Source organism: Pavona decussata, unplaced genomic scaffold (genome assembly GCF_977016875.1).
Source record: "Pavona decussata unplaced genomic scaffold, jaPavDecu1.1 SCAFFOLD_92, whole genome shotgun sequence".
Classification (NCBI taxonomy): domain Eukaryota; kingdom Metazoa; phylum Cnidaria; class Anthozoa; order Scleractinia; family Agariciidae; genus Pavona; species Pavona decussata.
This window is the reverse complement of record NW_028145509.1, coordinates 2264747-2291790: the sequence shown is the minus strand read 5'-3', so window position 1 is coordinate 2291790 and position 27044 is coordinate 2264747. Positions and strand designations below refer to the sequence as shown.

Genomic DNA, 27044 nt, shown 5'->3' with positions numbered 1-27044 from the left:
TAACTGTAGAATAGTTTCTTTTGATATTTACAGCTTTAGTGTTTATCTAGGATCATGTTGTTATAGCTTTAGTGTCTTTTTAGCATCATAGTTGTGTAACTGTTATTTGTATTGCTGCTTTGAATAAATGTGCTGTTAAAAAAAAATAAATAAATAAAAAATAAATAATAATAACTGTTCACTGTTTTTCTCTTGTTGTTGTTGTTTTTTCTTTCTTCTTTTGATTTGTTTAATTTTTTTTGGTTAGGTTTTTTTTGCCTAAACAGTATTTTTTTTTTTTTTCATTAGAGGCAACGACTATTCAATGAGTAAGAAGGCATAACAAGAAGCATTCAACGCTAAAATTTAAACAACGGAATGGAGCAAAACAATCGTACTGATTAATAGTGGGATTGGATGAATTAAGCGGAAACGACATTTCGCCGAGGCGCTTCCAGAAAACGGCTCATAAGTCAGAATCTCATCTTTCAATTTTCAGCCAATAAATGTTTTGAGGCTTAGTTTTTGAACATGTCACCCAACTACATCAAAACCGCAAAAACAAGAGCAACAACAAGGACAGCAACACCAAAAGACAGCACCATAATTTTACTTCTTTAAAATAGTATGAACTATTATCTTCCTTCTTGAAATGAATACATAAAACAACTTTGCTTAATCCTGCCATAGTGCATTGACAGACAAATTTAAGGTTTGGAAAATTCAAACAAAGCTTTATTTTAATTCCTTTTTCTTTTATATCTCCACAATTTCATTATGATACAGAAATCATACATTAAAACTTTTTTTATATATAGGAAGACTAGCATCGACAACACGACTATTAGTGTGTCGATCCAAATATAAAATACATTTTCTTAAGGACACTGATGGAAAATGAAGCAGATAAACACTTGTCAATAGCTAAAAAGTGGCAAACTATGAGACAGTTAGAGCGCTGCAGGCTAGCCTTGTTACTTCCATAGTTAGCTTGACAAAAACGTTTTAACGGCTATTCCAAAAATGTCGTGGAGTTTTCAACAGAAACCGTCATCAAAAGTTGTACAAAAATGGATACCTCAAATTCTCGATAAAAAAAGTAGTCCATAGTAAACAGGCAGCCTTTTTGCAATGCTTCTGGGGGAATCATCCTGGTTTGATACTGTCCTTACTGCTACAATTTTTTTTTTTTTTACTGTTACCGTTGAATCTTATCAGTAGAGTATCGCAGCTGTTCAGTGTTTTAACTGAAACGTGCCAGTTTTTCTCGATTAACATAATACATAAAGGTGCAACTCAGCTCACACATTCCCTGAATGGCTCCGGGTAAGCTATTTCAGCTGGAAAAACAAAATACTGGCCATTATTTTGCTTTTTGAACTAAAGCATTGTTTACTACGTTGCTATATGCCTGAAGTCAATCAGAGGGTAAATATTAAAATAATACAAATACAGCTACTCCAGCCTTTTGTAGGACGAAGATAATTAGACTAGCGAGATAACTCAAACTTTGATCATTAGCTATTTTTTAAGCACTCCGATGAATTCACTCTAAATCAAAGACGAATCCCTTCGTTGTCTTCTTTTAAATTTAATTCCTCCTGAATGCCTTCTACTGGGGTTAACTAACTCCAAACCATTTAGTACCTGAAAAATAAATGAAGTGCGTTTTTAAATTCCACTTTAAAATTATTGTAGGCCGATGGGCAATTAAACTGTAGCTGTATTCGTAAGCTAAGGAATGGCATTCCTTGTCGATTTTAGAGCTATTTAACGAGAAGAACTAATAGATTAAAAACTATAAAACTTCTGTCAAACATTAATCTATCTGTTTCGATTCACTCTTGTAATGATCGTTTAAAAATTTCCATGTTCTTGATGATTAATAACTACTGATTCATAAATAATCGCTTTCCCATTTGCCTTTTATGCCTTTTACCGTGTAGAAAACCGCTGCTTCTCGAAATCAAGCTGGCTACCAAACTTGTAGTAGGTACAGAATCGGTGGTGAAATAACTAGCTTTTATCTGTTATGTATTTTTTTTCTGCATGCCGTGGTTCACCAAAAATAACGGGGAAAATAGAATTATTGTTAATACAACAGAAACCTTTTCGCCATGGTAATCTGCAATGGTCACGTGAACAAAAATGGATGCTTGTTGATCCCCTTCTAAATGCACATGCCTGTATCCTGGATGATCAAAATAAAAGCAAACAAACAATAAATATCTCCATTGTCCGTTACTCCAAAAGAAAACACATCAATTATTTACCGCAATTATTTGTTTGGTAAAGATAAAATGTGATGAATGTTATCAGAGCCTGAAATAATGCAACTTCCAAACGTCACACAAACTCAAAAGTATTTTTTATTAATGGCTAGAACAGTGAATTGAACATACTTTGTACAGGTACGTAACTGATGCTCTCCATGAAGAATTTGTATTGCAACTTCTCAGAGGAAGACTGACTCTTTCAAATTGTTACTAAAATGAGCACAGCATCGAAATGTGTTTTCTAGAACAGGTGAAGGACGCATGTATTTTTAGTCGGTACCTTTTTTTTTTTTTTTTCGATTTTCAAACTGATGATCCCTCGGAGGCCATGTAATAAGAAGGAAACAAAATACGAATTCCATTGCTTTTGCAACTTTTTTTATTTTATGGGGATAACAAACACCCCCCCCCCCTCCCCTCAAAAGAAATTCTATTTTATTTATTCTTTTTTTTTTTTTTAATGCAACAAAACAAATTGATAATAACGTACAATCCTTGATAATGTTATTATTTTAAACGTTTTAAACATAACGAAGATAATTGCAATCTCATGACCAAATATCATGGCTAAATATTATATGAGAATTTCAATCTTAAAAAAAGAGAGGAAAGTGCAGATTGAACAACTAAAGTGTTAGGAATTTGGACCATCAGCCTGAAGCACCATAAAAGGCTTGTCAGTGAAAAGTCCCACGCGATTTTTTTTTTTTTAAAGGTTCCTGATCAAATCCGTTTAAGACGGTTTAGGCACTTCCCAAGAACAAATTATTGAAAGCGCGTGACCGATGAGCCTATAAACTGAAAGGAACACCTCCACGTTATCTATTATAATGAATTACTTTTAATTTAAAACATCTTACCTTGCATGATGCTCGAGAAAGGAAGAGTGACCTGACCAATGAAGTCTCGGCCGATGGGATCCTCATCCCATACCACAAACCGAAACACTGCCAGATTGGGAAACGTTAGAATGAAGGTGATCGTCTCTTCCCAAACTGGATTAAACCCTGGAAAATACAAAGATGATATCCGAACCAAATATGTCTTCAGCCTCAGAGGTCATAGAATCCGACAACAAGCCATTGTCTTACTGTGAAAGCTATAAGCCACACATAAGTGCATCGATATAGTGTCACATGTCCTGCTGCCAAGCATGCGCTTTTTGGTTCTGCAAGATGCGACTTTAACCATGTTAATTCTTGACACTACCCAAGCAGAAAGATCACTTCATAAACAGTATATATCAATACTGTTTCTCTATTAATGCTTGTAATATACGGGCAACTCGTGATCAAAAGTTGTTAAGGGAAACCTTCGCTTGCAAGCAAAGGACAGCTAGGAAATTTAAACATACACTTGTCAATAAGCGGCGTTTATGCTTGAAACTCGGACATTGTGTGACGTTTTTCTCAGGTATTCTTCCCAAGCGACATATAGTTAAAAACGACACGGTCAGAGTGCGTTCATTCATCCAAAACCATCGAAGACACAACCCTTTTGTCCTGTCTCTCTTTGCACATATGAACGCTTGTATGTAATTGGACGTTGATGTACCTCGTGCTCATTTATTCCAATGTGATGTGATTAACTAAACAAAATTATTGCCTATGCTCCACTTCATGTAAATTCTCACTGACACGAAGTCATTGTCTTTGCTCTTCTTTATAGCTGCTGCTACCAGACTCACCTTTCCCCCCTCCTCCCTCCCCCACCCACAGTGGAACTTCACAGCACACAACTCGTTGTGGTATTTCAATATAATGCCTTACCATTGTCCATGATTGTTTTTGTTCGGCGTTTGCAGTTGTCAGCAGGGATTCCTATGACCTCTATCTCCACGTATGGGTCAATAATCTGCGACATTAACGAAAAATCGATTTCTAAATCCATAACAATAACTAGCAGTATTCCAATTAAAAACCTAACACTAGTGTTAGCATGGAGTGACTTTTACCTCTACATGCACGTCACCGCTAAGTAGTACTCAGCGAGTTTTATGAAAAGCTATTAGTAACCAAAATGCTCCATATAATTTGTTTCCTTTATTTCTTGTCAGTTGTCTTAAAATGCCCATGGACGCTTCGGGCAAGAGAGTTCTTAGACACAAGGCAGTTGAACGATATCCTCAAAGTGGGAAATTATCTCTGCCAATTTCCTCGCAATCAAAAAGAAATGCCACATTTCTTTGTAACCCATCAGTCTTTAAGTATTTAAGTATTTACTTTCAGTCAATGTATACCTCTCCGCGATCTCCTAATATGCTATCTTTAGGTTTCGGTAGTTGTTGGCCACTGATGACCTGAGAAAAAGAAAACAAAACCGGAATGTTTAGATTAAATAAGTATGCTTCCGTCTATACTGTCTACTGGTCAATCACAAGCGTTACCGTGACTCACCATGATTCTGCACATTTTCCTTTTGACTCCAGAGATCTCTTTTCTTGTCATGGGATCAAACTTTGGTTCAACTATGTGTACACAAAGAAACTATTTGAAGAAGAACTGAGATAGTATAAAATAGTTCCAAATGTAGATAGCAGCACAAAAAGGATTAAAAATGTGACCAAGATTTAACATACCCTCGCACATAATTTCTGGCTTTAAAACATAACCGCAGTTTCCGTTTGATTTGAACTTTCCTTTGTATATTTGCATCATTCTTCCATCTGTCTGATAATTAAGGGCAACTGGAAAAGAGCAAAATTGACAACTTAAGGTGGCTTACTACAGTTTTCAGTAGATAAAATAAGATATCATTCCATTGCGAAAGAAAACAGCAAGGAGGAACTTTTTTGGTGTTGTTTGTTACTACAACAGTGAGAAAAGATGATTGTGATCTCAAAACGATTTTGACAAGCTCTAAAACAACAAAAATAGCAAGCCGATTTCTCGGAGAAGGACTGGAAACTAGATATTTTGGGCGTTTCCACCTCCAAAACTAGCCGTACGACCCGAGCTCAAAATTTCAGGATTTGAAGAGTAGCCATGAATACACATTTTTGCAAAAGAAAACAAAAATCCGTAAGATAGAATTTTCACTACAGAGGAAAATGCCGTAATTTAGCCATATTTTAAATTAATAAAAAATCTGTCTTACAGATTTCTACAAAAAACTGCCTGAGGTTAATACTTGGTCGGTTTTGCCAGTTCTCAAAACTTGGGCATGGGTTGTACGACTACTTTTTGAGAATTTGGCGCCTAAAAGTCTTTTTTTGCGACCTCACTGAAAGGTTTATCGCGCATGCGCTAATTTCGGGGAAAACCCGCACGCTCAACAGCAGTGAAATCACCGCAAGCTCTTCAAGGGACGAGAATGATCATTCTGCGAACTCATGTGAAACCAAGCAAGTGAACTTTGCAAGAGCTGACTTTGGGTTTGTTTTATGGAGCCCAGCAAACGACTGAAACAGCCGCTACCTTACATTTTACAGTCAATTCATTCAACGTCTCTCAGAAATCGTTTTGTTTATAATTATGTGGAGCACTGCGCTAGCACGATAAACTTCGTTCACGGGGCAAAACAATCTTTTTCGAAAGCCTAGACTCCAACATCTGTTAAAGGGAAGCCCAGTTATGACTCTTCGGCTGGGGGAACAACCGTTCACAAGCAATTTACTAAAGAGCAAACCAAACTGAAAAACTTTTTTCGCGGCCGCCATGTTTGGTTTGGGGTTTACCTCGAGAGCTCGCGTGATTTCTACTCGCGCGGGGCTTACGTGACAGTACGCGCGCGCCATATTTATTTTGTCAAAAATACTGTAATAAGCCACCGTTAAGTCGAGCATGAAAGTGAAACATATGAAATATACATATTTCAACTTCGGATGAGAGAATTGATCTGAATGAGAGACTATAAATAAGTGAATCAGTGAACCTCGCATTTAGTACGCAACTTTAACAGTAAGAAAATGAAAGCCTGAAAAAAAGAAAAAAAAATCCGGACTAAAACGAGATTCGAACCCATGACCTCCGCGATACCGGTATAGTACTCTACCAATTGGGCTATCAAGCCAACTGGGATATGGTCATTGTGTGAATGTCGAAGTTCTTTAGCCGAACACCTAGGAAAACGAAGAGGATGCGTATTCACAAAACGAAAAGTTCCCAGTCGGCTTGATAGTAACCTGGGACGAGTTGCATAAAACTTAACTAAACTAAACTAAACTTAACGTAAAAGCTATCGTCAGACGTTGTTAAAATACTGAATGTGACTTGGCTAAAGGTCTGGCGTTAGCAGTTACGCCCGACGTTAAATTTTATACAACTCACCCCTAGTGTCACAAGGGTCATGGGTTCGAATCCCTTTCAATCTGAGTTTTTCCAGGTTCTATTTACGAAGCTCCTTAAAGGGACACTGTCAAGGAGATTTTGCCCTATTTTGATCAAAGCTGGTCAAATATGTTAAACGGAACCTTTTCTCTGACAAGAAATTGTTCGTTGAACACTGGGAGGGAAACATTAACAGATTTCTCCAATGAAGAACAAACTATAAATAAGCTTTTAGCAATTTACCCAAAATCTGCAAGAGGAACTTGAAAAAATTGGCCAATTTTTTCAAGCTGTGATTTCCATCCAAGCCATCCTCAGCAAAATATAACAAATACTAGTTTTTGTATACTCGTAGGGCAATTGCTAACATTACTGAACCATTATTTTAACATTCCCATGGACACAAATTAGTTTTTCGCTATTCAAAAGCACACTTAATATCAGTGACACTGCCCCTTTAAGTTGTGCTCATTACTACTAGGATCTCGTCATTAATGAAATCAAGCACCTGCGCTAAAGAAAATACAAAAGGATGCTAAAATTTCCTTGATGTCTAGCATTTTCAGTTTGAAGACTCAGTCATGGCTAGCCACAAGTGTCTGCCAAACCAAACTGGTAGCTACTTAGAACAGCATCCTTGGTTATTACGTCCTTAGTTTTCCATCTTGTCTCCTCCGAGTTCCTTTCTGCTTTCTAAGCCTCCGTTTCAAACAAAAAGTAATGAAATTTCAAGGAAAAGTGATGCGCGGAAGTTGGTGTTGGGCTTTTATGCTCAGTGCAGAAAACAAAACAAAAACAAAAAGAGGACGGGTGAATATATATACTTGATCGATACACACTATATCAAGCAATTGCTAGGTACAAGTATGTTTTTAGTTCTTCAATTCATATAGAAAATCGATAATAAAAATATAGGCTATGATGTTAATCAACTTTTCTAATGGTCATGTTTACGGATTACAGGAATGAACTGTAAAATGTGTTTACCTAACTGGCAGCCACAGTTCCAAAATGTCTGAGGATTCGGGTTGCTTGAGTCAATTCGGTATCCTGCTGGATATATTCGACACAGTTTATATCTTGTGTATCTCAGGAATTGCTCAGCCTTGGTGTCCACATATCTGTATGCTTTAGACTCGGGGACAGATATGACTTCCCATGGCGTTTCTACAGAAACAAAATTGAAAATAATTACAAACCGATAGTAACAGACGTAATACTACTCATACACCAAGAAACGAATTCTCTTCTCATACCGTCTTCAGTAATATCAAGTCCTTTGAAGGCAGTTGATCTAGTATAGGCCACAAGATCAGACAGATGTCTGCTTAGCTTGATGGTCTTTATGACGTCATCCTGGATAAAATTAAGATATTGTCTTGTAAGGGAAACAATACTGAAAAAATAAATTGGAATTGGAATGATTTGGGGTTTTCCTGAAACAACGTTTACGATAAAATCTCCTAAAAGGTTAAGGTGTACATTCATTTTGAGAGTGTGATGGCACGAATGCATTCAACACGTAAGGCTCGGTAGATTTTAATTGCGCCTGCAACGTGCGAATGTGCGACCAGCCAAACATGGGTAAACACCAAGCATGGGTAAACATCGAAGGGCTGGTGATGTGCTAGTACAATATTTTGAGTAAGGAATATGAATACGCAGTGTATTCTTCATAAAATCAAGTAAGTAGTCCAGTTTGGAATTAGCTGCCATTAATGAACTCGCTTTTTGGGCGGTCCTTCCAACATTCTCGTTTTAACAAAAATGAATGGCTTAAATTGAATGGTTCACCTCATTTTTAAAAAGGTTTCTTTTTGTCCTTTTTCCTTTCATCTTCTGAAAAACATCAGAAACAGTACAGTTAATAAAGAGGTCACCATATATAAGTTTACGGTTGACTTAAGGTTGATATATACGTAGTCAACGATTTGCTTTATACGGTATTGGATAAAATTAGCAAACAAATAAACAAATACAAAAAACAACAAATACATATTTTGGTTTAACCTGAAAATATTTGGCTAAAAGTTTCAACATAAGATGTAACGACTATGTCAAGTTCAACACTGTTCGATCATATCGGCGATTTAGCTCCCTGGATATATTTTGTGAAATCCTAGGGAGAAAAAGAGTTTACAGAGGTGTTAATCTAACACACCTTGTCTTTCTCACTGAAGCTTTGCACTTTTCTGATGCCTGTTGAGTGAGATTCCTGACGGGTGATATACTTTGCTGATAATGACCGTTCCAACTAAAGAAGTAATAATGAAGGCAGTGCAAAAACAAAGGAGGAAAGAAAGAACAAACAAGAAAGGCGGTAGAACGATAAAAATGTGTTACTCAATGCGTTAAAAAAGGTACCTAGCTACGTTTTGGTTCCCCGGATTACTTGGATACTGGGGATAGTATGGAGGATCGCTTCTTTCGCGGTTTCTCTATTCCTCAGTTGTTTCATTGTGAAAATTCAATACCCCTGTTCATAATTTCGTCCAGACAGCTTTCTTTCTTTGTATACACACGATAAAATAACTGAGGAAGAGAGAAACCACGAAACAAGCAACTATGTATGGACGTTACAGCCCTACTACCCCCGTTGTTCAGTCTTCTGCGGTATTGTACCTAACCGGAAGCGAAAATTTACGTTTTTACACATCTGAAACTCGAGGAAGGAAAGTAGATAGGGAATCTTTTCCCTTTTTTTTTTTCGATTTTCACAAGAGAACAACATGAAGATTTGATAAATCAAACCAAAAAAAATATTTTTGACATACACTTTAATCACTGAAGCTAATGGCATATTTCACCTTCGTAATTTTCAAGGGTCGTCCTAATTTGCCGTCAGGAGGTTGATCAATATCACTGCCAATATAATTAATACAATTTTCCGTTTTACAACATGTTCAAACATCATCATTAACTATTACAACCATCAGCAGCGTTGCCATTACCGTTTTCATTTCCGTTATCTTCACTTCGACTTTCTTTTCTATTACTAATGTAATCGTCATCACTAGGTCTGCAAACGGTCATGATCACTCCCACCTGTGGTCATTTGACCAATTAAAAACGGCTATAACATAGGCTTCAGTCTACCATACATCCTTTTTCCTCACAATACCAACATTTATCAACCATCAGATACCTTTGGAGCGCCCTTTGAACCTTCTCCCGGTTGCTCCATAGCAGCAGACGTCACTATTGCCGAACTCAGGTCCCCACGAGCGTCACTTTCTTCGTCATCTTTGTTTAAGCGGAGTCGTTGCAAAGATGCTAATGTTCGACGCCATTTGCGTTCCTTCACCTTAAGCTCAATTACATTCTGCAGTTGGGTTGGAAATCAATACATGCAGTTAGAAAATATACAGTATCGTGTATATACAATCTATACTATTAATTGCCACTACTAGACAAACTCATCAAGTCGACAGCAACTGGGGACCAAACCTACACTCAAGAGGGCACGGGGAGTGACAGTGAATTTGAACAATGTGGACGGATTGCAAGATTTGTCAATTAATTAACAACAGATGAACAAGTAATAGTATAGATAACAATCTATGTGGTGCAAAATTATATCCCATTAGGAAAAGTAGAAAAAAACTTTGCTTCACAAACCTCGCTATCTTTGAATTTAAAACATTCCTCCATCTCGTCAGCGGAATCTTCCTCTGTAACTTCCCCTTCGTCTAAGTCTTCGTCAAGACTCGTCGGTAACTTTTTGGCCTTTTAATAAAATTAATAATTAATGATTATTGCTGGTGGGCCTGTATGCTATGTATCTCGGCTGTTTAAGAAAAACACGAGTGTAAAATATTGCAGTCTCTGAATGAAACTATAACACTTGCAGGACATAGTATAACTCTAAAATCTTTTATGTTGTCTTTGAGATCTTTTTAGGTGTATTCGGATTGCTGATGCATGTCATTGATATCTTCCTCCTAAGCTATCTTTTAATTTATAACTACGCACGTTGCTTTACATGTCCAATCGTTTTCGGTCTTATTGGAAATGCTGCTTAATTACCTTGATTAAGATCTTTCCCATCAAACTTTGCGGGGAAGGCAACGCTGTTCCATCAAAACTTTCTTCGTATATTAATTTGTCTAGGAAACGTTAAGGTTTGTCGCGTGTTGTTAAGATACAAACATTGAAATGTTCCAATTTATCGCTAGTACTCTAAAAATTTATTTCGCCGAAGCAGGTTCAAACCACTATGTAAAGAAATGACATTTGAAACAAATGGACAAACAAGTAGAAGAACAGAAGGACGATGGCATGTCCCGTTTATTATAGTAAATTTAGGGTAGGAGCGATAAATAAATGGAACACAATGACTCGGATATGTTTAGCCCACTTGTCCCATATATTAACATTAAGTCATAGAGGATATCTTTAAAAACATCTCGCATCATTTTCGCCATGACTTTCTGTTGGCTGATACTGCAATGATTTTCTAACGAGAGGATAACTGGATATCTAGAAAAAAAAAAAAGAGAAGAGAAGAGAAGAGGACTACGAAATCAGTCACGCAATTAGTTTACATTCAGTTTTATGATAGAATATTAAAAAAAAAAAATGGAAAACAGAGATTGGCCTTTAGTAGAAAATTGAATGGTAACCGAAGAATATATTTCAAAACAACAGTTTAAGAGTGTAGATATGCAACTTTGCGTAAAGCCAAATACCGTGTAATGATATGACTGTCTTACTTGTTGTTCAGGAAGGCAAAATCGTTTATGTTGAGAATCACGTAACGGAATTTGACTTTGGATGTCATCGTGTACCCATGATACACTACAGGCTCACCATCTTTTCCATCCCAGCAATCTACTGTTAAATAAGAAGACAGATTCCAAGTTATTATTCAACTTTCACTTCTTTTCTCATACTTTATGTTTAATTGCTTATCTGATAGTAATTGTTTTCAAGTTGTCCACGTCAAAATGCTGCACATATTTAAAATCGATAGCTCAGAGAATAACAAGAATAAGTTTTTAATCTGCATGACGTAGATATTAGTCAGCTACTTAATAAATGTTATTCCGAAATCAATAACTGCCAAAGAAAGTCGTCGAAGTACTTTGTCTTTTGCCGCGTGCACAAGAACGAAAGCGTTATCCAAGATAACCAATGCACTTACGTTCAATACAGCGGCATCCTGTCTGAAGGACTCTTACGTACATGTCCATGCTTGAGTTTGAGGTAAGCTGATCTCCAAGTAGGTACCTGTAATAATTGTTTCATAAGTGAATGTACAGCAAAACATTGTGTCCAAGTAAGATAGCATACGAATTAGGGTCATAGGGTGCTGCTGGGCAAGAGGGACTAAGCGTCATTGAACTAGAAGTTTATGGCATTGTGAAGTAGGAAGAATTTACAAGATAGAGGACGACATTTATACATGTGATATAATTAAGGTGTATTGACAAAGGGCCGAACTCTAGGTGGCTTTATAGATTCAACGCTGTTCTCTTACGTGTTGTGTGACGAGGCGATGAAGTAATGAGACAAAGGTCTTGTCATATCTTGGTTTACTTTGGAGTGGTGTGGATTGAACATGTCACCTTCTGGACCTAGAAGATAACTTGTGAAGCCTATAACGTAAGGAGAATGAGGCATAGAAATTCAGTAGAGTTTGTGCCAAAGTAAGCCCCTAAATTTCTGTACCCCTAATAATTATCCTCGGAATGCTAGAATAGAAACGTTGATGTTCTGTACATGTAGTCAACCTTACTTCCCAAATTAAATGTTAAACGTTGGACCCCATTTTGTCGTTATAATACATTTTAACGTGAACAAAATCATTGCATATATTATGAAATAACTGTACATTTATAAAACTAGAAATTTGAATCGTTAAAAATATATAAATATTAGAGAAAACATTTTTCCGTGATCCTGTCATATTATATCAAAATCGTGAACGACTGCAGTGGGTGACCACCTAAGGAACACGAGACACGCGCTTGATCTCACTTCCTCGTCAGCTGTTGTAACGTAGAACGACACCTTCAAAAGAAGAATTAGACAGGCTATTGAAATCCTTTGCCAGGCTCCGACATTGAATCGCGACGTTGGATATGAGCTCCCGATGATCTACCAAGACGTTTTGTCACGTGATATTTTATCAACTTAATCATGTGACAAAATGTCCTACGCCACTTGACAAAGATTCCGAAAGGGAATCGAAGGCTTGTATTTCAACAAGAATTTTCGATCCTGAAAACGAAACCTTTCTGTTTGATAATATATAAATACTTTTTGCCCAAAAATATTGTGATCTTCAAGTATCACTGATTACCGTCAATCCCAAGGATACCAACTTGTCTGTTTCCTTGAACAGGTTCATAGGTTTGGATGAGCTGACAGCAGTGCTCTTCTGAAACGTCAGTCATCTATGTCATATGCGGCGAGAAACAAAAACAATACAGAAAGAAGAAAGAAATTCAGAAACAACGGCTATTTTGCTTTACTTGCCAACGCAGTTGTTTTGACCATTTACAGTATAAAGATAAACTAAAAATTGCGCTTGGCAGTTAAGTACGCCCAGATTGGCTATTTCCAAATTAAAGAACACAATTTGACGGTGCTATATAATTCACACATTATTTAATTTACCTTCTGCTCTATCTCTAAAAACAGTTTAAGCTCACTGACGGTCATGTGCTCCTTACTATTGCCATATCTGCAAATTTAAATTAATGCAATTATATTTCTCAGTATGCGATGAAGATAGTCACAACTGCGCTCAAAGTGTTCTTTTTTTTTATCATATGATGCTATTCGCATGGTATATCGAACCGTGATATCATCTCGATTTCCCTCCGCTAGTGTTCCCACTTGATTGAAGCATTCTCTGATAACGAGATTAGAGTTTACAATTGCTGAGACTTCTCCGTTGATACCCAGGGTTCTTAATGGCCTCCAAAAAATTTCAGAAATAAATCTGAAATTTTAACTGGGTGGCAATTTTTGATGGGTTGGAAATCATAAGAGAGCAATAAGAGAGCAAGGTATGGGAGATCGTCATTAGGCTGAATATTCGTTCCACTTTACCTTATGGCCAATTATCATTAATCCAAGTCAGTTTCAATCGTGTTGTGTTAGGCCGTAAAACATAATTTTATTTTAGTCAACCTTGTTTTCAGAGGAATATAGACTCAATTCCAACGGGTCCGATTTAGCGTCAGGATCTTGATTATATGTTTCTGAGAAGTTTGGTAAAAACTCTCTACTGTAGTTATCAGCACACGGTTTATTGGATTGTTTTAAACGTCCTTATTAAGCTTACTTCAGTAACAGAAGATAAATTTCTCTTCTTGTAGAGATACTCTTGTAAAAGCTGATAAATTCCTTGAAATCCAAGAGACCTTCTGAATCTTGATCTTCAGTATCTGCAGCCTAAATAAAAAGAAAATGGTTATTGAATATTGCCATCGCTAATAGAAAAATACCATTAAATTAAAACGTCACATTGAAATAGATCGACATAAAGTTTAATAAAATTGAAATGGCGCCACACCTAAATAAGGATGAAATTCACTTGTTTCTCTTTAAAGGGAAACTGTCACGAAAGCACCAGAATAGTCAACTTGATCAATTATGTATTATTTATTAGCTCTTTTTGCCACTGAAACAATATTTTTTTTTTTTTGTTTTTTTTTTGTTGGTGTTGTTGGTGCTGTTTGCTGTGTCGTCGTCGTTTCTGTTGTTCATTTTTTCAAGTTGTTATGACAGCTGCACAAACCTTGAAAGCTTCTCTTAATTTTCGGTGTGATATTTTAATGTTCAGTTTATGCATCAAAGTGAAGACCTCATCCACGCTTAGAAGTCCGTCTCCACTTTTGTCAGCAGAGATGAAAACTTCTTTTAACCACCTTAAAGTTAGTCAAGGAGAACATTTAATTGCCATCACAAGAAGACACTTTTAATATACTTTTTTAGAATTTTACAAGTGACAAAGATGATCATCATTACTTATTCGTCTTACCATTCTTCAGTCATACCACCTGTTGTTAGTAACATGCAGTGCTGGTGCGAGAACTGGCAAAATTTTCATATATCAAGAAACATCCCCTAATCTAGATTGCCACTTGAGCGATTATCTCATAAGTACAGGAACAAGCATAAGGGAAACAAGACAGAAAAACAATTGTCTAGAGACCTTTGGTTTTGCTTACGCTTGGCCTTTACTACAAGCGTCACGACAAAAGATTTAAAAGCACTGCACACCTATATATAACGCTAGTCCACATTCAACTGTTACCTATGCTTGTACTTATTCTTGCCTTATGACACGTCTAAACTGGGCTTTACTATTCGATCTCTCCGCGCCTTACAAACTAGCATCACCTACAACCGGGTACTTTCCTGATTTTAATCGTCGGTGGCGTGCTAAATTTATTTTTCTATCTTTAACCTCAATAAAGGAGAAAGGATACTGATTCCTTGAAGTTTGGCGACGAAGCGGTTCATCCTCAGCTACAGTGTCAGTGGAAAAAATGATTATAACAGGTGTCTTTTAGCAAGTATTTTTATTTAATCATATTTTGCCAGGTCGTCTTCTAATTTTATAACCATAAGTATGAAAACGGAATTACAGTTGTGAGGGTGAAAACTATATATTTATCTATTTCTAAAGGGTCACAAGGTGGGATTATAACGTTACAGAAAGCGAATGTTAATTCATTATTGAGATATGTTACCCTCTTGCGTTGGCCATCTTGTAGATGGATTATGTGTGGATTTATCAATTATCCGAAAACTCAGAATACGTTAACATTGACTCTAAGGTAATCAAAACTAATCAAGAAACAGCAAATTGCATAAATGCATAAGTGCTAGAATTATGACACTGAACTTAAAATCCACACCATGGTAATCGTAAAAAAAAAAAAAAACAACTAAATAAACAAATAAATAAGTCACGTGAAAGCCATGCTATGCTGGATTGTTGCATGATATCTTTTTACTAAAGCTCGTTTCATTTGCTTTATAAATCTTACACTCCCACCCCTTTTGAATTGATGGTTTGCATGTGGCGTCATGGCGGCCATGTTAGTGTAGCTACAGGAACAATGAGATTTTATGAAAACTATATGAACAAATTTTCTTTTGTTTTTTACACCAACATGGCAGCAATGCAAACCACCTATATGCTTTCTAACTTGAAAAGCTCTGTCCCGAGCGTTTTTATCAGTTTATGTTACTCTCTTCGTATTGGTCACCGCACAATTATTAGTGTTTAAGAATGGCTTGTCTCTATGGTTTAAGACTTGACAAAATTCGAACGATTAGAGTAAGTTGCTTTTTTAGCGTGCGAAGTATGTCATAAAATGTCAGGTTAGCTGCAGAGGTTGAGATATGGAAGTGGAAGAGCGACGTACATACCTGGAAAGATTTCTGGTGACAGGCGGAGAACAAGAAAGTGAAGATTGAGTAAAAGAGGTGAGATATTAAGTAAGCTAGTTTCAAGAAATATTATAGAATAATAAAGTGTACTTCAAGTGAACATGATGGTTTCTGATTGTGTGACGTTACACTAAATTTCCCAATTTGCTTGTCCTCAAACAAGGACTTTTTATCCTTAGTTAAACCTTGCGACAATTTCGCGTAACAAAATGATGAAAAGGTATGTGAAGAAACAACGACACAACTCCAAACATTGATGATATATTGAAGTTATTGAAAGGATATAATTATTTCTTTTTTCTTTTTTCTTTATTTAATTTTTCTGCATTAAGTTAAAGAAGAAGCCACCCAGAATCTGATAGATGTACATTTTAACCTCCCCAAACAAATTGGTGGTGGTGGGGGAGGGAATGCAAGGTAGCAACAACAGGTAACGTTTGGCTTAAACTCTATTAGGGCCCCTGATCCTGTACTATCATTCGTTAATGCGTTTGCCCCTGTCAAGTCTAGTTTTGGTGCATTTTAGAACTGGATAAATACCGAAAGGTTAAAAAAAATAAAATATATTAAAATAAACGATAAAAAATGAAGAGTCCAGAAGGACTGTACCTGATTTTTTAGCCATTAGATAGCGAAGCCCTACAGTCCAATGAAGAAACTCTTCTTTACTTGGAAATATTAAGTCCAAAATGGAAAAGTCGTCTCCATGAATGATTGAGAAACACCGACTCTCTGTGTACACCTCAGGGCATTGAGTGAAGGCATCAGTAGCAGATCCCTCTCGCACTTCTTTGATTGACGCTACTGGAACTGAGAAATCGCTCACATAGTTGATATCTGACGTATTATTTAGATTATGAAAAAAACTGCTATACTCGTCTCTTAGAAGTCGCCTGCGAGAATTGTAAGTCGTTAAAATGGTACATTTGCGGGCGTGAAAGGGCCAAAGTCTAACCCCTCTTTTCCAAGGCCTTGCTACTCTCGGTAATCATACTCGCTAATTTTAGAACTCTAGCGTGATTTCATAGCCACCAAACAATTTTCTTTGAAAAGACTAAATATTTCCTTGAAACGTAATATAAATAGTTTTCAGTGACTCTACACTCTTAACTTGCAAAGATAATCATCATACACTCAGGGGCACCCAACGGATCGTTTAGGTAAATTATCTGTTCGGAAGGCCCTTAATCCCCTACAATTTTCTAAAGGGAATTTTCACCTCAAACGTTCGCGATACCGGAAATTTAAGGCCTAGTGTTTTCGAGGTTTTCGAGAAATGGACAAAAATGCCCTAGTAACTTCGAAAAGACGCAGGTTCCCCTAGAATGACCGAATAGATAAAAATATTATAGCGCTGCATGAAATGAACCTACAGATCTTTAAAAGCACTCCAGATAGCCTAAAACAGCGTTTCAAAGGATTGAGAGAAAACTGTCGTTGGGTGCCCCTGTACACTGCATTCATTTGCTATTCCAGATTCTAAGGAATTATAGGCATCTTTTATTTAGTTTCTGCAAGAAAAATAAACAAAAAAAAAAAGAAAAAGAAACAAACAAACAAATATCCGGAATGTTTGCCCTACTATTTAGTTTCGAAATGTTTGCTAAGCTACAATGTTTAATTTTCTTAGAAACTTGAAGAAAAAAAAAAGAAACCTGATCACTTCAGGTCATCTTTAAAATAATGACAAGGTTTAAATACCACATCACTCCAAGTCATCATTAAATAACGACAAGGTTTAAATACTTGAAAATAACGGGTTAAGGCACCCAAAGGTTATTAATAATGCAAGGTAAAGAAAACAAGTCTCTAAATTTTTGTGTCATATTTTGGTAACATTACCCAACCAATAATAAGAAAAAATAAATAAATAAAAGCTGAATCTTTAGCTTTAGTTGTGGTTATAGAAGACCGTATATTTAGTACAACAAATATCTCTTTCAATTTAGACCGACCAGAGTTGATAACATATAGCCAGCGAAATGATTTATTTACCGTCGAATCATTTGAATTTAAGGTCTCATGGCGTGCAAATACATCACCAGCTAATCACATTACACGGATTACATGCTTGTGGATAAAAGGGATTTTGTTTACGGTGCGATTAATTATTGATAAAAAGTGGCTACATCTCCTGAACTTGTATCTCTTGCATGTACAATTCAAAGACTATTTTAAATGGGTCAACCATCTTGTGAAACACGGTTTTTGGTTGAGTTTGAAAATAAACTGTCTCAGTTTTGAATAAATGTGTTATTCTTATGCAGTTGGGTCATGTAATTTATTACGCCGCCCTTCATGTAATCCATAGGCATATGATGATTGCAGTACGATTCGTAGTTAAGTTACTCAAGTTAGCTATCTGGATCCAAAATGGACATGTCAGATAAAAAATACGTTTTCAGCTTAAAAAAAAAATATGTCTAAATTTTGTAGAAACCTGAACTCTGATTTCAAGTACGCTGATTCTAAGATAAACCGAGATTGTGAAAATACAAATAGAACCAACGATAAACCAAAACATATCAATTAGCCTGGTGCCGAGGAAAGCAGCACAATTATTAAAAAAAAACTAAAAGAGAAGAAATGGATTTTCAGAAAACTTTGAGAGTATTTAACACTCAATGCATTATGACCGCAAACAATAAGAAAATCCCCCTTGCTTTATGTGTTATGACTGCGAAAATTATTTTAAGTCGATTTTTGAAACATTTGTACTTACTCTTGGCCCGGTCCCCCTTCTTAGACGGAGTCCAACAGATATTTACCGCTTCCTGATCTAGAAAGTATTTTCGAGGATACTTCTTGGACGAGCTGCGCAATTTTATAACCGATGTTCCCTTTTTCAAAACATCAATAGACTCTCCAACTGAAAAGACATTGATAAAGAAGTACGCACTTAATTATCGCTCGGGCATTAGCATCAAAAAAGTCGTAAGCCGTGTTGTTTGGAAAACTCAAGTCAAATAGAAACTAAAGATCGTCTTTGAAGATTGCGACGCAAAAGAAAACAAATCCACATATACATACCAATTAAAAAAAAAAATAGTGCTAAGAGTAACCCTTTAAGGGGAAATAACTGTATAACCTACCGTTGGCGAATTTGTGATTGTCGGCGCACTTAGCAGCTCTACGATGTTTGAATTTCCGCCAGCGATCAACCGAATCTTTTGCGATTCTTGTCTCGTGGCTGAGTATATCTGGTCCTTGCTCAGCCATAGTTTGAAATATCGCGGTTTTTTTTTTTCTACATCTACGAGCTTGTTGTTCCGGCGCTTGTTGACTGGTAGTGAAAGTCATGAAAATGTGACATTACTAACAGGTGAGTAATTGCTGTGAACTATTTTTGCATTATTGACGCGAGATTCGAAGAAACTCCATCCGATTGGCAGAGGTCGTGAGTGAAACCGGCGTGAGGCAATAACCGGGATATTGAATTGAGAGTGAAATGGTTACCGCAATTATTTGCGGTTAAATTATTATGTTTAAAGTCTAGCCACAGGGGAAACTAGCTACGGGGAAAAAATGCTGCGATCCTTCTTTTTTTTTTTTTATTGGAAATAAAATGGGAAATTTAGTGACCGAAAACTCTGCTGGTTTAGTCGAACATCTCATGACATCTTTCAGACAAAAACTACATTCATTTCTGTGGCAAGAATGTTGTGAGAATGTTGCTTATCTAAGGAACATTTACATATGTTTTACTTTAATACAATTTATTTTCCCCATATGATACTGATGCACCTTAACTGATCGCGTAAGAGAAAGCAAGCTTATCAGTGGAACATAATTATTAAACGGCCGTTCTTGACAACCAGTTGCCCTCCACATTGGAAGAAATTTGGTTTGCGAAACGTAAACTTAAATTTGCCTTGGAAGCAAAATACGGGGGCGCCATAGGCATGTAACGAAAATTATCCCAATTGATACGGCAGATACATACTTAGTATTATTTGCAATTATTTTCACTTTCAATGAATCTGTATTCTCAGTGCCCGTGAGCAATCAAACTGACAGGTGAACAGATTTTCAAATACTCGTTAACATAAATATTTTAGTAACAAAAACGATTTTTTTTTTCAAATTCCGTGTGCGCCTTATACAGTTCTCAGCAAAATCGTATCAGTAATGAGCAACGAAAACCCCATTCAGCGAACAAGAACAACCATTATGGATCGTATCATGTATCATGAAGAATTAGTGACTAAATGACGAACATTTGGAGTGTTTTGCGTGCAATAAACGAACCACGTTGATTTTCGATTTTTGTACATCAGTTGGGCTAGTTCTGCAGGTTTTTGAGGAAAAAAAAAAACATCCATTTGAGTTAAAAGCCATTTAGACTGGATAAACTACAACCAAATCCGACGATTAACTCGTGCGTTATACAGGAGGTACGACGTCTCGTTATTTGCGAACTTACGAACGGAGGTATTAATTTTACTGTGTAAATACAGTGCTCATACGGATCTTTGATTCTAATCATAAAAAAGCCCGGAAGAATTTCCATCAAAGAATCAATATTGATTTGGCGTTCATTGATCAGGATCTAATTTCACTTTCCTTAATTGATAATACTGTTAAACTTCAACTTTAAACTTAATTCCTGCAATATACTTACTGAAAGGTACATTAGAATTTTAAATAGACCGCAACAGACTAAACTAACTACAACTGCAGTCAGTTATCGAAACGTGCTATCAAAATAATACATAAATTAACATTTTAATTTGTCCATCCTGCTGGAGAAGCGAATCACACACCACACACTCAGTGGTACCAGGTCACAGAAAGGGAAGTTAATGCATTTTGTTAAGACGCAGTCTCTGTTAAACATTCTGGCCGTTCGGACTTGAAAAATAGATCTCACTCACTTCTTGTGTGTTAAGAGACGTTCATTAACTTATCCCAAAGCTGCAATCTGCTTGGTCGGATCCTTTAAGTATTGCGAGTTTCAAGTGATTCTTGCTCACCCCTGATAATCAACGTGAGGACTCATGTCGAGGCTTAAATTTGGCACAAGTTAAAAGATCAATTAACAAGAACTTACAATAGATAACAAACAAAAAACACAGTCAGTTATATTTTATCATTTTAATTTATCAAATAGCGACTTATATGTGCATTGCGTTTGAATCAATGCTACGCTAACACTTAAATTACACTACTATGAAACCAAATGATTTAACATTCTAAAATAGCTCAGCTTGAAATTATTATTATTATTATTATTATTATTATTATTATTATTATTATTATTATTATTATTATTATTATTATTATTTTATTTTAAAGACAGGGAGTGATTTTCAACAAACAGAGGCAGCTGTCACACAGGAACCATGGAAATTGTTACTAAAGAAAGAAACCTGGCGACTCCTCCATTGACCTTTTTTACAGCTACGTAAACTTGCCTAATTTCGACGACCTTCAAGTTTTGCCTAACCGCAACCTATCTCGCAGACAGACCTAAAACCATCGCAAATAAAGGAAAAACAACTTCAAGGCATTGCAGTCCAATTGAAAGCAAATAAATGGTGCGGGAAACAATTTACCTTGCAGGCATTTCTTCCGCACACATGCCTATTTGGTGTTTGAATTTCGTCATCTTGATTTCGATCGATGATTGAATTGCTCGAGAAGAAACAGTCTCTGCCACCAGAGATGTCAATCGAGGAAGCGTATTTCTGCAATGTATCCCTTTCCAAATTAGTCCGGGGTGGATGTTTTTTTTTTTTTTTATTTCTTCCACAATAAAAGACGAGCATCAGCTGGCAAAGAACCAGTCGCCAATAATTTCTCTACAAGGTGACCACTGACTAATATTAGAGTAGAGCTGGCTCACGTTAGGAGTCGCAGCAATTCTGATTTCCCTTGCTTTCAATTTCTAGCATTGCAATTAGTCATTAAGGTGTGCTCATAAAAGACAACAAATGATATATACCCTTCGCGCAGTAGCCTCCCACGTGGCCGTTGATGGCCTGTGACGTATTTTGGGGGAGCCGCCTTATGTGACGCCCAAATAACTGCTCGATTGGAGACAATGCAGTGCGATCTCGATTTCTCGAACTTCCAAGTGAAACCCAAAATGTTTCCAGAATGCTGAATTCCAAATAGCGTAAATCTCTGAGGTGTTTTGATATTTATTCGGTAGAGTTCTAGTTATTTACTTCTTTCTTGGTTTAGTATCTTCAAACGTGCGATAGATTGAAGTCTCTTAGTTTAACGTATTGGTTAATGCAAGAAAGAAGAGGCTAGCTTACATATATATAGCTAGACTAGCTAACATACATATATCAACTCTAAATTTGTAAAAATTCTAAATTAACTGGTTTTAAATTTCAAATTTAGGCTTGGAGACTCGTCGTGAGAATAAAAGACGACTATAAAACGGTGAAAAAAAAAATCATTAAAAACTGATTTTACATTAGCAAAAAGAAAAATGAATCTAGCGGCTGACAACACTATGGAAAGTTAGCGGACCATGAGGGGTCTCTTCCCAGACCAGTCTTCAACCGAGTTTACAACGAGGTAAGTTTAAATTGAGTAAAAACACTTGATAAAAGAAAAATAAACTATGAAAAATTAAAAAAAAAAAGTAAATTGGAGGTAGCCATGCATTTTTAAGAGATCATAAAGCTTCAGTTTGGAAACAAAAACAAAAAATAAAAAACAAAAAACAAAAAAAAAAACATATGTTGCTTTGTATTTTACTGCTTGTTTGTTATTATTATTATTTTTTTTTTTTTTGAATAATGGCTGCTTAATTATGTCTAAAAAAATGCCCTGCTACCTTCACTTTTCTTTCCTTATTCCAGAACCCCATACGTAGATCTGCTTTTCTCGAATAGTCATAAACTGTGCAAACATACTTCTCTATTAAGAGGCACCGTCCTTCAGGCGACAACGCGTCTAGTAATGCTCATTCTTATTTTTCTCTATTTTTTCGTATTGATTACCCACTCCAGACCTCCATGTTTCGCTGGGTCAAAACATGATGTTACGACTTTTAGTCCCGGCCAAGGGCAAAGAGAAATTTTATTTATTTATTTATTTATTTATTTATTTATTTATTTATTTAATATACTAAGCAGGTAACTCACTGACACCCTAAACACAGTAACAGATAACATGAACAGGAAATCGATGTAGAGCGCTGAGAGGAGACAACGCCTGCCTTATAAGCATTGAAGGTTGAGAAAGACTTTCTGCATCAGAAAAGCTCCGGTCAGATGGTTCAGATGATACGTAAATTGTGAACACTTCTCGATAGACATACAACAAACTATTGACATGAAAAAACTGAACCGCTTTCTCCAATTAAGGAAAGCCTGAAAATAATTCAGGGTTGAAAGGTATAAATTCAACTCCGTGACTTTGGATAGGTAAAAAATTCTTCCATATGTTTTCTTTGTTTGTCTTACCGAGTAACAATTCATTATTAAGTCCTGTCAATTATAAACTTGGGCAAGCACTGAACGTATATAAATTTACATAATTAACGCTTATTTCATGTTCTTTTAGTTTTACGTAAGACATCTAGTTTACAGTTATACAGCGGTACCATACACTTCCACTCTAAGGCAATTCCAATTATGCTGAGTCACTGGGTGAAAACGAATGTATCTTGCAGACACTGGAACTGGTAAGCTGTGTTTGTAAACTGTGTTTTGGCCGCCATTCCTACGGAAATACTAAAATAAAACAAGGAGAGTGATCACCAACTCGACTTTAAATGATAGTGACATGGAGAAAGAAAAGAAAACAAAAAAACAACAAACAAACTATGGAGTGCGTACGTATAAGCGTTTTTTTTTTTTTATTTTATCAATATTAATTGACTGACTGATTGGTTGATTGATTGATTGATTGATTGGTTGGTTGATTGATTGATTGATTGATTGATTGATTGATTGATTGATTGAATTGATTGATTGATTGATTGATTGATTGATTGATTGATTGATTGATTGACTGATTGATTTTCCGTTTTCTTAATGGATTGATTAATTGTCTGATTGACCGCAACAGTCCGGCTACTTTTCCGGCTACGCAGTTTCAGTGTACATCCTATATTTAGCTTACAAGAACTTATAAAATATTTGAGATAGTACGCGCGCTCTCATTGGTCGATAGGTGTGTTTAGATGAGAGTATGTAAACACGGTTGTGACGTCACGCTTTCTGTGTCTCCCGGCACAATTTGAAAACATTTCAAAGCTTTCGCAAGACTCGCAAAGTAATTTCAAGTACAACTGTTAATGAGATGAAAAAAAAAATGTTTCAAAATTTGATCGGGGTTTGCCTATCTCCTCCCCGCTGAGGGAAAAAAAGCAAAAGAAAGAAGAACTACAGCACTTTGCCTGCCTCGCTAGACGACCTCGTCGACGGAGCTCAAGTGAAGACGGCAAAATATGCAACAAATACGCAGTAAACGTTTTTCAAGGTAATTTTTGCATCTGAGTACCACAATAGCATTCTCTAAAGGACATTCTTTATTCAAAAAATGTACACGAAAACGAACACAAAACTATATGCTACAGACTATAAACTTTTCAAATCTAACTTTGTACGGCCGGTTGCCGTGTTTTGGCTGTCAAATTTGTATAAAATGTATTTTCTCTGAGACGTTCTCAGCCCAATAATCTACTGTTATGATTCTATTACCAGCAACAACTTCACAGTCTGGATCCGCTTCTTGTACTACGATTCCTAAACAGCAAAATTTCACAAGGCACGATGAGCGATTCGACTTCTCAGCCATCTCAGGCTGCCACATCGGGCTAGCTCACGTAACTTTCAAGCGACAATGCAAAGTGACATTCATTTTCAGCTTAAGTAAGCTCCTCATCTTGAAGTTCTTTCCTTACAGAATCGTATATTTTGAACATTTCTTCGAGGTTTTACCTAATGTTTGGTATTTTTCTGTAAGATTTACGAGAATTCAAAACTGAAATCGCTGTCATCCACACGGAGCTCGCTGACGCTTGCCACAAATTTCAACTTGATTTTGACTTTTATAACGCAAATTTTGATTGGTTCATGAGTTGTCAGATGCGCGTTTTCATTGGCTAGTAGCAAATACGATTGTCCAGAGCGTGTACTGAGAGCATCTATTTCAATCAAGAAATAAATAAACAAAATTTCCCTTTATTTGTCGAATTATTTTTTTTGGAAATATTTTATAAAAGCAATAGAGGACTTTTTTCCCGTGTTTACATAGCCTCATCTAAACACTCGGGGAGTTGGGAGAATTCTTGAAAGTTATGCAAACCCTCGACTGCATCTCGGGTTTGCATAACTGTCTCGAATTCTCCCAACCCCGCTTGTGTTTAGATGAGGCTATGTAAACACGGAAAAAGTCCTCTTTTGCTTAAATAATGAGCAAAGTCTCACCATTTCCGTTCCAGGTGGGTATCGATAAGTAGTCCAGCCTCCTCCATCATTTGAGTGCGCTATCTTGAAGTCTTTCACCCATGCATCGTAAACATTGTGATCAAGACCCTGGGTAGCAACGCCACATATCTGAAATGTCCTCCCGAGATCAACTTTAAGCCAATCCTGTGTCCCGGTGCCGCTTTGTGCACACCAGCCAGACCGTGCTAAATTAAGTCGACCGATATAAGGATGGAGGGGGCTGTAATATGTAGACGATGTCATCTGATTATCAGGAATAATACTGCGATCAGCTACTCCAATAGCTGTACTGAAGCAGGAGACTGCCATCCCTATAATAACAAAACCAATTTTTTTTTTTAATTTATCTTCTGTTAATTTCCCAACGCGAGTGCACAACAGTCTCATATTTTATCTTCATATTCGCAAACTAATAATACACTCACGGAGCTGAAGTAATAAACTACCTCCATCCTAAAAAAAAAAAGTGATTCGTCAATAGCCCCGATTCAACTTACTCGTACAGTTAAATCCATTTCCAGTGAATCCACTTTTACAGAAACACCGAAAACTACCGTCAGTATTGGTACAATTTGCATCGGAGTGGCAACTGTGAGTGTTTGCAACGCACTCGTCCACATCTGTGAGGAAGTAAATTGTATAAAACGTAACTTAGCATGTATTAAAATAGCCAGGAATTAAAATTGTTGACTTTTGATATGCTTTTATATCAGCGCCATTCTAGTTATTCGCCACCTAGGCCCCATTTATACATTTTTTATAACCCACGGATTGGTTTTTGCGTGTCTCATTGGTCAAACACGTCACGTGGTACCAAATCGGACAGCGGTTATCCGTCAGACGATAACAGTTCCGCGATTTGTCTATTTTTCATGCTTTTAAAGCATTTGGAACTTTTTTGTTTCTCTTGGTTGCATGTTGTAAATTTATTTGGCATTAATTTGCAAAAACTATTTACGGAAGGGAGTTCCAAGTTCTAATCACGTTCTTAAATACATGTTATCCAAACCCACCGCTGCAATTTACTCCATTCCCCACATATCCAGACGCACAAGAACATTGAAACGATCCCGGTACATCAGCACACACTGCTTTTGAGGAACAGTTATGGGTTCCATCGAAACATTCTTTGATATCTGAAAAATAATGTAAACATTTATGTTGCATTAATCTGTCAGTCAGATGTAAGAGTAAGATTGAGATTTATATTGTTGTAATTGTGATTTGCTCGTAACGTGTATTCATCTCTCACCATATTGACATTTTTCTCCCTTGTAACCACGGGGGCAAACGCATCGATACTTTCCGTAATTAAATCCTGCTTGACAAGTTGAGTTGCTCGGACATGGACCGCTGAGACACGCATTCTAAAAAAACAATCAATCAATCAATCAACCGATCGATCGATTGCACGGCGCGTTCGATCATGAACATTTACTGATTACTTGAAAAGGTCGCGCTTTAAGCTTTGTCATATTATTACAGTATACAACTTAACAGTAAAGGAGAAAGAAAAACAAATCATCTCCACTGGGACAGCCGACTTTGGATCAGCAAAAAGCTATCACGCAATTTGTTTTTGCTATTTAGTGATAACTTTGCATCTCCACATTTTCTGCTGACGAGGACAGTTGACACTGCCGAATTATCAAGAACGTCAAGATTAATGAGTGTTGGTTCTTTTTAAAAAC

The 27044-nt window shown here is 36.5% G+C and overlaps 2 protein-coding genes across 2 annotated transcripts; both read right to left on the bottom strand.

Moving 5' to 3' along the window:
- Positions 1-234: 234 nt before the first annotated feature.
- Positions 235-19204, bottom strand: LOC146473839 (1-phosphatidylinositol 4,5-bisphosphate phosphodiesterase eta-2-like). The gene is made up of 26 exons (XM_085117843.1): positions 19030-19204; positions 18660-18806; positions 16547-16747; positions 14968-15007; positions 14274-14403; positions 13818-13927; positions 13145-13211; positions 12828-12921; positions 12003-12120; positions 11667-11752; positions 11236-11356; positions 10919-11002; positions 10550-10631; positions 10142-10249; positions 9669-9845; positions 8685-8777; positions 8318-8362; positions 7780-7879; positions 7511-7690; positions 4834-4941; positions 4652-4722; positions 4495-4554; positions 4025-4109; positions 3116-3262; positions 2088-2170; positions 235-1626 (listed from the first exon to the last, which is right to left on the bottom strand). The coding sequence occupies exons 1-26, from the start codon at positions 19154-19156 to the stop codon at positions 1531-1533; spliced, it is 2760 nt and encodes a 919-aa protein (XP_084973969.1). The 5' UTR covers positions 19157-19204; the 3' UTR covers positions 235-1530.
- A 4283-nt stretch (positions 19205-23487) lies between these two features.
- Positions 23488-25662, bottom strand: LOC146473838 (lactadherin-like). Its single transcript, XM_085117677.1, has 2 exons — positions 25333-25662; positions 23488-23631 (listed from the first exon to the last, which is right to left on the bottom strand). Exons 1-2 carry the CDS (start codon positions 25660-25662, stop codon positions 23488-23490), a joined length of 474 nt encoding a protein of 157 aa, XP_084973803.1.
- Positions 25663-27044: the final 1382 nt, after the last annotated feature.

Bases quoted from the DNA above. Each gene is read 5' to 3' on its own strand.
- LOC146473839 (XM_085117843.1), bottom strand. From the start codon at position 19,156: ATGGCTGAGCAAGGACCAGATATACTCAGCCACGAGACAAGAATCGCA. The intron at 18,807-19,029 runs GTAGGTTATACA...ATGTCTTTTCAG, and splicing joins CAATCACAAATTCGCCAACG to TTGGAGAGTCTATTGATGTT. The intron at 4,110-4,494 runs GTATACATTGAC...TTAATGTCGCAG, and splicing joins TATTAGGAGATCGCGGAGAG to ATTATTGACCCATACGTGGA.
- LOC146473838 (XM_085117677.1), bottom strand. From the start codon at position 25,662: ATGGCAGTCTCCTGCTTCAGTACAGCTATTGGAGTAGCTGATCGCAGT. The intron at 23,632-25,332 runs GTGAGACTTTGC...GTTTTATTTTAG, and splicing joins ACCCACCTGGAACGGAAATG to TATTTCCGTAGGAATGGCGG.